This window comes from Microchirus variegatus (genome assembly GCF_963457635.1).
Source record: "Microchirus variegatus genome assembly, chromosome: 1".
NCBI lineage: Eukaryota > Metazoa > Chordata > Actinopteri > Pleuronectiformes > Soleidae > Microchirus > Microchirus variegatus.
Window position 1 is genome coordinate 16,883,585 of NC_139802.1, and position 12,262 is coordinate 16,895,846.

The 12,262-nt window shown below is 39.3% G+C and overlaps 1 protein-coding gene across 1 annotated transcript; it reads left to right on the forward strand.

The window, feature by feature from the left end:
* Nucleotides 1-571: 571 nt before the first annotated feature.
* mc5ra (melanocortin 5a receptor) lies at nucleotides 572-8,300 on the forward strand (the record flags this gene model as incomplete). Its single annotated transcript, XM_083887605.1, has 4 exons — nucleotides 572-697; nucleotides 1,138-1,244; nucleotides 3,108-3,296; nucleotides 7,730-8,300. 4 exons carry the CDS (start codon nucleotides 572-574, stop codon nucleotides 8,298-8,300), a joined length of 993 nt encoding a protein of 330 aa, XP_083743731.1.
* Between the last annotated feature and the right edge of the window lie 3,962 nt (nucleotides 8,301-12,262).

Here is a 12,262-nt window from a genome sequence, read left to right on the forward strand (position 1 = left end):
GTGCTACATTTAGACTCACCTTGTGGGAGGCAAGTACTGAGAGGAATATTTAATGTGAAAAAATAACCTTACAGGTGATTTAGGCAGGCGGAAAAATCCCTACTCCATTAAAATTCTAAAAGTATATGTTCCTTTTAGAAAGGGAACAGTGGCACGGGCAACAGGACAGATTTAAGAGTTAGGTTGTACGTACAAAAGTGGAAAAATAACTACATTCTCAAGTGAAGCAGCAAAGATTGGACATCAGGGCAAAGCAGTCAATTACAGCAAAGAGACACAAGGTAAGTGATGTACAAAAAAAGCAGGAAATAAGTCCACAAATCACTTAGATATCACATGTTGAAGTTATTTGTGAACGAAGTTTGTCAAAGTTAAAGTTAGTGCGGTGGTGGTGCCGTCAATATGTCGCAGCTCATATCGATTTAGATCTCTCACGAATATGATCTCATCTGTCTTCCTTTAAAAGGTCTGCTTGAAAAATGCCATACACAAAAGAGCAGCAGTGATCTGGATCAGAGCCACAGCAAGGATGAATGCGTCTGATGAGTTTTATTACCATGAGGGGGAGATGATGGGTAACTCCACCTGGGCGTACAGCGACTATCACCAAAACTACACCTTCACCCCGACGCTGCTGCCAGACAAGAGCAGCACGCCCAAACCTGCAGCATGCGAGCAGCTCCACATTGCTATAGAGGTCTGTATTAGTGTGTAATACGAAACATTTCCATCAACTTTATATGTTAATGACTATCTGGACATCAAAATATCAAGGATTTCAACAAATAATATAAAGAAAATTACAGACCCTTGCTTCAACTATTCCAATACCATGCTTTTTTTTTTTTTTAAATATCCATGTCTTCATTGCAAGAGATTTAACCCAAAAAGAGCAATGTTCCTCTGTCATATTTATTCATTTGAATAATTTCAAGATCTAGAAACAAGCTCCATCGTTTCTCAGGAAAATTTCAAATATTAGACAGTAGTTTTTCTCTTTTCCTCCCTCATATCTTCGTCACCATCTTGTGACCTTTCATATTAGTGGTGTGACATCTGCAGATGTGCAATTCTCCAGCTGGAATCCCACTAATGCACTTTATTTTGTGCTTCTCTTCCGTTGAACTTTCTCGTCAGGTCTTTCTGATTCTGGGCATCATTTCCCTGCTGGAGAACATCCTGGTCATCACAGCCATAATCAAGAACAAGAATCTCCACTCGCCCATGTACTTCTTCGTCTGCAGGTGATTTGTGCTTTGATGTCAAATCTTTCAAAACTATACAGTATAAATGTCTGATTTGTAGTATGCTGGTAGTCATAGATGTTGTGAACACAACCTAGTCAGTAATTTCTCTAAAAGTGTACAGTGAAAATGTCTGATTTACAGTAGATGTCCTAAACACACATTTATTCATTTTTTCAATTAAAGGTGCCATATGTAAGAATGTGGCCAAAAATGGTTACTACATTCAAATTCAAAATACCGAGGTCTTTTAGGTTTTGTTTTCTGACGTAACTGGCAATCCGTGGTTGCTCAGCAGCTGAGACTCTACTGACTGCAATGATTGGTAGATGGCGGTAGGTGGCGCCACATGCCAAAACATGATTTCAAAACATAAACATGATTTGCAGTCTGCAAAATATTTGTTTTAATGCAAATATTTTGGCTGTACTGTTGTTGTTGGTGAGTTCAGTTTGTTATATGAACATTATTCCTGAGTCTCAGTGACATATTAGGAGGATTTTATGGCCAGTTGCTTCAGATTTATTACACAATGCACCTTTAAAAAGTGCAAATACGAAATTTCTCTAAAACTGTACAGTAAAAATGTCTGATTTGCAGCATTATAGTAGTCATAGATGTCTTGAACACAACCTAGTCAGTCTTGTCCACAAAGTACATAGATGCCGATGTCTCCTTGAACAACACACTTAACCCTGCGTAGCTCCTGATGAATAAGTCTGACAGATGTGTGATTGAATGTCTGAAGTGTGGCGGAATGAGTTTGAATGGGTGTGAATGGAAAAACTCTCATGTAAAGCAGCTTTGAGTGGTCATCAAGACTATAGGAAAGTGCTATATACATACAGACCATAACATAATATGTTATGGTCTGTATGGTCTGAACCCAAGAACTCCCTCAACAACTTTTGTTATTTGCTGAGGGAGTTCTTGGGTTCACGTGTTGGTTGAGGAAATTAATTGCAGTGACGTTTTACAATCAACGGTCATTGTTCCTCCACTAATTATTATGACCTGTTTATCCTTGATTTTTCTTTTCTCTCTTCAACATTACATTCCCTTGTTTCTTTCACTAAAAAGTATGGACATCATTTTTTTGTAACATCTTTACGGCACTTTTTTTCCCCTCTATAATTAGTCCTTATATGAGCTGTGGATTAATTGAACATATAGGTTGTGCAGTAATTGCCAACGTTCACACAGTGCATCTCTGTGGTAATAACACCTACTTTGCTGGCAGTGTACAGCACAGATACAGAGACATAATGTTCGCCACCTACCTGCTCGAACTTTCTCACCATCACCTGCTCTCGGCCTCCTTGTCTCGTCTTCAGAAAGATGAGGTTTGATTGATGCACTCTTTTTCTTTTCATCTCCGTCTGTGAAAAGAGTAAAGACTCGGTCAATAAGTGAAAGCGTTGGTGTCCTCTGTGAGGACAGGAAAGTGAAAATATATGGACATAACATGCATCTCAACCCTTCACCATAATGAAGAATGTGACATTCATTAAATGCATTGAATTAATGCAAGTGGAATCACAGTTAACAGCAACTGATTTGTGACACACACTGGAGCTATTGGTTCAGATGATAAATGGCTCATCAAATGGTGGATGATTGGATGGATGGATGGGAAATCTTTGACATTTACAATAGAGTTTAGAACAGGAAAATCCGCTCAACACATAATATACCTTTAATTATCAAATCGTTTAAACGAGTCAGTGATTACACGAGGACCGATGCTTGAACGGTGACTCCACAGGCTCCCGCATTCATAATGGGGTAGAAGTACAAAACAGCTTTGTGAATTTCTGTATTCAGTGTTCTTCACCCTGACCTGTCCGTCTCTGCTTCCTGCAGTTTGGCAGTAGCGGACATGCTGGTGAGTGTGTCCAATGCTTGGGAGACCATCATCATTTACCTGCTTCACAATGGACAGCTGGTGGTGGAGGACCACTTCATCCGGCAGATGGACAACGTGTTTGACTCCATGATCTGCATCTCTGTCGTTGCGTCCATGTGCAGCCTCCTGGCCATCGCCGTGGACAGGTAATTGACGGGAGGAAACACAAAAGTGCACAATAAAGTGTTTTGACAGGCGGAAAACCATTACAGTATACGTCAGGATGAAAACAAAAGGAAACAAATAAGCCACAAATAAAACATCAACAAAAAAACGAGAGAGACAGACTAACAGCAAAAGGAAGTAAAAGCCAGTAAATACCAAACATTATGAATGAAATGACCAAGAAAACAAAAGGGAAAGAAGCAAAATAAAATGAAAGGACATTGCATAACGGCAACATTATAAATGTTCAGTTGGAGAGGCTTCTTGTTTTTGTGTGTTCCACTTGAAATAATTTAAGTAACAAAAGTAACAAAAGTAGTAAAGAAGTAAACAAAATGAGACGAAAGGGAAGGACAGAGAAAAAGAAGGCAACAATGCACACTGTGTGCCAGCTGCTGTCAAGCACAAACAAACAAGAACTGTGCCTAAGCATGAGAAGTACCACGTAAACAAGAATAAGTATTATTATTATAACCTTTAGGTCGCAACAGTACACAAATAACATACAGTCACTGTGCCTATTGTTAATCATTTCAGCAGGAGCTTTTCCAAGACTTCTAAATGAAAAATACTTTCATTCAATGCACTGAGCACAACTGCATTGTTCTTCAAATAATAGGAGGTTTTGTGTGTTATTAGAAACCAACAGCTGCAGACACACATATAATTAAAGGCAAGGCTATTCAATAACATAGAGAAATAACTTTCATTCTGTGCCTGTAAGGAGAAGGAGAGAAATGTCATTTTGTCAACATGCTCCATATCCCCTTCATCATATATGAAGTCTTGAAACTTAAACGTTCATCAAGAATACAAGTGGAGAAAGTAGAAATACTCTTTATAATGTGCACTAGTCTGATGTTATTCAGCATGGCTAAAACTTCTGTGATGCATGAAAATTTCGATTGTGAGCTAAAGTAATTGGGAGAGCTGTTGAGGAATGACTGGGACAGCCTGAATGACATAAGCACTCATTAGGCTTCTTCTTCTTCTTCTTCTCATTAGCACAAAGTGCACAAAACATTCAGGGAACAGTTCATGTTAATCAACACTTTAAAGTGTTTCATCAATGCACGCCACAGCTAATTTGACACCAACTGTCAGAGTGACGTGACGGCAGCACAAAATTAAACTTGTCTTTTGCCAGCTGTGTGTGTCTGTCTGTCTGTGTGCGAGTGTTTTAACAGTCAAAATTAATGTAAAATTTATCTTTGCTACATGAGCTCCTGATTATTTTCGCTTTTCCAACTCAACTGTGACGCCTAGAGTTCCCCATTCCCGACTTCTATTTTTATTCAAGGATAATACAGTAACAGTTTTACAACCAGCTCATGATTAGGTGAGTGTTGGAATAACGTAACGTTATATGTAACTTGTTATTTTCAATACCTGGAGGGTGCTGAAAAACCATTTAGAGCAGGGGTTCTCAAAGTTTTGATACCTGAGGGCCAATTTAGGAAACCCAAAATTGGACTGAGGGCCGCCAAAGGGGAAAAAAGAAAAAAAAACAGAAAGAAATTCCATTTGTAATAATTTTAATGACCAGATTGCAGTTCTACAGTTTACACTTATTGGTCTGTATCCAGTAATGTCCAATGAACATTTAACAAGCTTAGTAGCTCCTGGATTAAAACTAACTAACTATCAACTGTTCCACCAAGAACCCTTTTAAAACCCTTTATTCAGGAAAGGGGTTTTAAAGGGTTCTCTGGATCAAAATGGTTCTTACTGGAACCATTAGTGTTCACAAGAACCCTTAAAAAACCCTTTCTTCTGGAAAGGTTTTTATTTTTGACTTAGGCTTTTTTGGTGAGAAACCTCCATCCACCACAAAACATGCTAAGTAGAACCATATAAGGTTCTTTGGCCTATCCTCACAGGAGAACCCTTTTTGGGACCCAGGATTGGGTTCTCTGAATCAAAATGGTTCTTACTGGAACCATTAGTGTTACCAAGAACCCTTGGTTTTTCAGAAGCAAATGGTTCCACGTAGAACCTCAGCCCTTGTAGAAGGACCCTTTCGGAACCCTTATTTCTAAGAGTGTATAGCCAACTTGGAGGAATATCAGAAATACTGTATACCAGGGTATCTGATCTATCTGAGTGGAGCTGAGGAATTTTGACTGTAGCGCGTAGAATATGAAACAAATAATAATTAGTCACCTTATCTCTCGCTCCATCTTAATCTAACGTCACTATACCAGTGTGTGAAGTATGTGTGAGGAAGAGGAGGAGCAAATTATCTTATTAGGGAATAAATCTGCCACCTTTGAAAAGTTTGTAGCTTACACCACTGTGTTTTAACGTTGGTGATAATTGTGTTACTTCAAGAGCTCAATATTTTTTCTCAATTCTTCTAAAGAAAATGGCCTAAACCATTCCTCTGTTCTTTAGTCAGTCAAATCTGTAGAGAACATCAATGGCAGTCATCTCGGTTACTAAAAAGCAAAAAAAAAAATACCTCTGTGGTTTTCTCACACCCAGGCTGTTCTGACATGCATCACATCATACCAACCAACCATTTAAGATGAAAACATGGCCGCAACACTTACGTGACAAATCCGTGTGATGTCTGGTCTTGTTTTCAATTTTTTCACACTCAACTTAGAACAAAAAGTAAGGAGATTTTGAAGAAATCTTGCTATCTTTTCAGATCAGACACCAAATGACTGCTGTAACACGGGTCCACGCTCACAGGTGCTGACAATCAGGTGCCAATCAAGCACCTGATTGTCAGCACCTGAGGTAAAGAAGCTCCAAACAATAGACACTTGCAGCTGTTTGTCATTGGTAGAGAAGATTTGGCAAGTTCTTCATGGCCGCAACCCGCTGATGCATTTTTCCTTAAAAATGTGGCTCCATTCAAAAGGGAAATGGATTTTTATTGCCAAGAAGAATTGTTACAACAAAGACATTTCCTTACTTTTTTGTGCCCTAAAGGCCACATTATACTTCTCCGACTGCGTAATGCGTTATCTGACTGCGTCACCACAGAGACGTCTCGAGCCTTTATACTTCTGCGTTGTGGTGACGGACACGCGCTGCAATTTCCCGCCCGACCAGTAGGGGTCGCTGCGCAAGGTTGTTGTGCTTCTGGCTACAGTGAGCTATGGTGTCCGAGAGAGAAAGACTGTTGTTGTTGAAACAGTTGCCGTTTCTCACTTTTCTGTGTCACGGAACGCAGTTTTAAGATAATTTGAGGCGAGAAATTGGCCATTTAGAGTCTAAACATGTGCTGTGTGTATTAAGATATGACGTATTTATAGTTTGGCAGCGGCGTTATCGGTGGGGATCAGTGCCGCGTCTGTGGACACTCGGTGCTCACTGTGAGCCGGCACAGAGCAGCTTCGCTCGGCCTGTCCTGAGGACCAATCGCAGCTCTTGCCGTCTCCGTTGTCCCTTGACGGAGTGACGGACAAATATTTCGTGCAGTCGGAGACGACGCAGAGGCTCTTCGACAGGCTCTGCGTCGACGCAGAGGACTCTGCGTAACCTACGCAGAGCACTTTACGCAGAAGTATAAATTGGGCTTAAGTTTATATGCTTTGTGAGCACTAGAACTGATAAAATTGCAATTTTTTTCCATTTATTTTGCAAATTTTGTTACAAGAGGTTGAGTATCCATTTGAAATGTACATAAAGTTAACACATGTTTAAGTTCAGAACACTGAACTTAAACAAAGGCATACAGGAATTAGTACACTCTTAGAAATAAGGCTTCCAAAAGGGTCCTTCTACAAGGGCTGAGGTTCTACCTTGAACCATTTGCTTCTGAGGTTCTTGGTAACACTAATGGTTCCAGTAAGAACCATTTTGATCCACAGAACCCTTTAAAACCCCTTTCCCGAATAAAGGGTTTTAAAAGGGATCTTGGTGGAATCTACCTGGAGCCAAAAAGGGTTCTCCAATGAGGACAAGCCAAAGAACCTTATATGGTTCTACTTAGCACGTTTTGTGGTGGATGGAGGTTTCTCACCAAAAAAGCCTAAGTCAAAAATAAAAACCAGTATTATTGTACACAGGATTATCTTATCGTACTTGTTTATACCTTTGAAAGTTCTCTGCCCTCCATAGTTTTGGTTTCCTTACTGGCTTGTAATGGATGCTTCTAAAGGTCTCCTACATACTCTATGGAAGAACGTACAAGAACAAGCTGCGAGAAAACAAACTCATCATAAATCATATCTTCTGAGTTCATGGTGATGCCTTCAAGCTGCCACTACCATGTAACTTTGAATGGAACTAAAAGATCTTCTGCAATCAGTTTAATAAACACTGACAGTTTCTTAATTATTGCCTTATTTATTGTAGATGTGGTGAGCTGTACATTAATTTCAGTACTGGGATCACTTAAGTTGTCTAAATCTAAATCTGAACTGCAGAAATAATCGTATCAATATTAAATCATCTACAGGTACGTCACCATCTTCTATGCACTGAGGTACCACAACATCATGACAGTGAAGAGAGCCGGCTTCATCATCGGGGGAATCTGGACCTTCTGCACGGGCTGCGGCATCATCTTCATCATTTACTCAGACTCCACCCCCGTCATCATCTGCTTGGTCTCCATGTTCTTTGCCATGCTGCTCATCATGGCCTCGCTCTACAGCCACATGTTCATGCTGGCCCGCTCGCACGTCAAGCGCATCGCCGCGCTGCCGGGCTACAACTCGATCCACCAGAGAGCCAGCATGAAGGGGGCCATCACACTCACCATCCTGCTGGGGATCTTCATTGTCTGCTGGGCTCCCTTCTTCCTGCACCTGATCCTGATGATCTCCTGCCCGCGGAACCTCTACTGCGTGTGCTTCATGTCCCACTTCAACATGTACCTCATCCTCATCATGTGCAACTCTGTGATCGACCCGCTCATCTACGCCTTCAGGAGTCAGGAGATGAGGAAGACTTTCAAAGAGATCATCTGCTGTTGCAGCCTGAGAAACGCCTGCAACAGCATCTGCTCTCTGACAGGTAAGTACTGACAGACACCGACTGAGAGCACCAGTGACAAGAAAGTAATACTGGGACATAACTGTGGGAGATTCTACAATATTTATAATGTGTATATATATATATATATATATATAATATATATATAATATATATATACTATGAATTGTTGCATTGCACTTTCAGCCCGTTCAGTGTAAAGTCAAGCACATTTTTTGTCTTCTGTCCGTTATGGAACTGAGAGGGGTGTCTCAAGTGATGTAGGAAGCCTAGTTTACTATCTCATAGTAAATCTGCCATGCACACAAAATACAAAAATCAAAGGCTGTTTTATTATGTACATAATTTAAATTCCCGGCAAGGACAATTTGGGGCCATGCTTCACTTGAAAATGCATTTTAAAAGAAAAACTGTATGGCCTATCATTCATTCTAGCTGACGTTTATTCTGTCTCAACCATAAAAAAAAAAATCAATGATCTTCATATTTTTTGTGGTACAGAAATCTGAGCTCACTTGAAGCCCAGTGTATATATACTTATATATATAGAGAGAGAGATTTGCATACATAGAGGCCGGTGAATGAAAAAAAAAAAATAAATGAGTGGAGAAACAGGCTGACAATGGCCCGTCCTATAGGGCTCACCGACTGGTATGAGGAGAATGAAAGTGATGTGAATCATGTGCTATGGCCTTCACAGTCTCCACATCTCAACCCACTTGAACATCTATGGAAGGTTTTGGATCGGCCCTCTTCACCACCACTGCAGCAACAACCACCACCATCATCATCATCATCATCATCGTCATCATCATCGTCATCATCATCGTCATCATCATGAAAAGATGAGCAGTTGGAGGAGGTGTTGTGTTTCCTCCTTCCTGTCCACAGACAATCGATGTACAGGTGCACTGAAGCTGTTCTGGCGACACAGACTTGAACAACGCCTCACTTCGAGGATCTCTTTGTTGCTTTTTTTTTTTACTCTTTCAGACACTGTTGTGTTCCGTGAGAGAACTGATCATACACTGTTTAAACCTTGCACATTGGTGTATGCATGATGGCTACACCCAGGAGAGTTGGTTGTGTGCAAACTGCAGAGGCAGTGAAGCGACCTTTGGACAAATTGTTGAAGCGAAATCAACTTTAACGAAGTCTGGTCCACACTGGATGCATGTGCGGCTGCTGCGGAGCTTCTGCGATGTTTTTACATGCCTTGGAAAATCATAAATACATAATTCATATCCTCAAAATGCATACTTTGAACTCACCTATGGGCTAGGACTCTCCAATGTGGTGCCTGGATTGTTGTTATCGGTCCTGAAAATATTTCATAATAAATCGTTGAACATTTTTTTTATGGATTTCACTTGGGGAACTGACATGTCTGAAAAAATGTAGGACCACGTAAAAACTATTTTTTCAAAGAAAGTTTAAAAAAAAAAATTTAAAATTAAATTTAAAAACAGCATGAATTCTGAGATTAAAGTCACAATTCTAACTTTAATCTAATAATTCTGACTTTTGATAATTAATCTCAGAATTAACAAAATTTCTCAAAATTCTTACTTTAATCAAAATTCTCACTTTTGTTTTCTAAACTCTGACTTTAATCTAAGAATTCTGACTTTAATCTAAGAAGTCTGACTTTTTTTCATAATTTGTGTTTTGAGAATTAATCTCAGAAGTCTGAATTTAATCTACGAATTCTGACTTTAATCCAAGAAAATCTACTCTTTTTTTCCTCAGAATTTGTGTTTTGAGAATTAATTTCAGAGTTCTGATTTTTTTTTCTCAAAATGCTGACTTTAATCTAAGAATTACGATTTTAATCAAATAATTCAGACTTTTTTCCCTCAGAATTTGTGTTTTGAGATTTAATCTCAGAATTTTAACTTTATCTCTTAATTCTACTTTAATCTAAGAATTCTGACTTTTCCCTCAAAATTCTGAATTTAATCTTGAATTCCAACTTTGATCTCAAAATTCTGACTTTAATCTCAGAATTCATGCTGTTTTTTTGTTTGTTTTTTACATGTGGCCCTAATTCTCTTCTTTAGAAATGTTACAGTGGTTTACTTTGAAAATGTGTACAGGATGCATTGTTTTTGTCACATATGCCACTGAGGCAGCCATTTAAAGTGTATAGTGAAAGATGATTTCCAGTCTGTTCTGCTGTGGAACTATTTCTATCTCCAAAAAGAGCCATGGAGCTCACTGATTAAAGCTGGCCCCACTGCCTACGTCAGTTGCGGCATGACTGAAGCGAGCAGAGTGGCTTCTCTATCAGTTATCAGCGTGCCTAAATGAAAAGCTGCATGCACATGCATCCATAGCCTAAGTCTGTACACTGGTGAGTACTGCAAAGTGCACACAAAGTAGGAATGTAGGCCAACCCCAGGAATAGTATACATCAGATGGTCAAGAGCAATGCATTAGGCTGCTACATTGACGTAGACCGGATGACGTGTGGGAAATCAATTGGATTATCAGTTATCTGTGGTTGCAGTCAGTCAATCGTTGTCAGAAGAACTTTACACGAATCTCTGGGGGTTAGTTTCAGCTGTAAACACTCTTGATGGTCAATTTTCTGCCGCTGCTGCTGCATGACCCGTCTCCCCTTCTGCTGCGGCATTAGTGACAATCTGCACAGAGTCTGTTGCCCCGTCTCTCTATCTGCTGTAGTCTGTGTCTACCTGCTGTCCTCCCGTCCCCAAAGAAAACTAAATAAAGATGTACACTTGAGATGTAAATACTGAATTAACGAAACATCTGTGCAGTGCCATCTGTGAGTGTGTCTTGCTGGTGCCTACCTCTCAGCTGAGAAGCTTTACTGAACTTTATTATGAAATGTAAAATAAATAATAAAAGTAATGCTGAAATGACAATGTCACCCATTCTGCCTCATGGTTGATGCTACGCCGTTTGTTTTGCAGTGATAACATTATCACAAAGAAAAGCAAGCCATTTCTATATTTGTATTTCCACGACTTGTTTCCATTTATATAGGAATGGATGCATATGTACAGTTTAATATGCAGTAAATATACAGTACAGTATATATATATACTGCAGCCATGACAGACTATGTTGACGGGTTTTTCGAATATCAAACGCGGCTGATATCAAATGTTGTAAGATGTTATTTGAAGCACATTGTTAAAGTCGATGATATTATTATCAATATTTGATATATATATACATATATACAAATAAATGGACATAAGCTATATCTTCAATGTATTTTTTTAAACAAAAGCATCAACAGAATGAAATTGAACAGCCTCTTTTTATGCTGTGACTTCCTGTGACACAAAAAGTCTGCCTGCAAAAGTTAACTCACATATTGATTAATTTATTTTACATGAGCATGAGATGCAGATTCCAGACTGACATACACAGGAAGGGAAGAGTTCTATAACACTCCGGCTGTCACAGAGGCTTTTGTTGCACAGCACTTTCAGGCATACAAACGACAAAGAACAGCAAAGTGGATTTTTTGGAAGAAAGAAACACCTGCTGTGTGTTGTAATTGCCTTAATGCAGATTCATTTTTGCAAATCGTGCATTCAAAAGAAGAGCACATGAAAATGCTGAGAATTGTGCGCCACATGGAAGAGTGCTTTTATTCAAAGCTATTGACATTGCAGTGCAATCTACTATTTTTATTTATATTTTCCTGATGTGCTGGAAGAAAAAAAAAGCTCAGCTTTGTAAAGTAAACAAACGAACCTGTATACAATTGACTTGTTTATTGTACATTATTCACATTCCTGGTTCTCACGGAACCAGTGGCTGACGGAACACTGGAGATAGGTTAAGCCCACATGACGGTCTGTAACTGCATGTTCTGTCCTACATGTGTTTAGTGTGTCATTGAGTTCATCAGCTGTGGGCACATTTTTCTCCTGTTAGTTAACCGTGCATAAATTTGAACTGTAGCTGAAATGGTTGATGTTTTATTTAATTGTCTGAATAAATGATGAGATGTTTA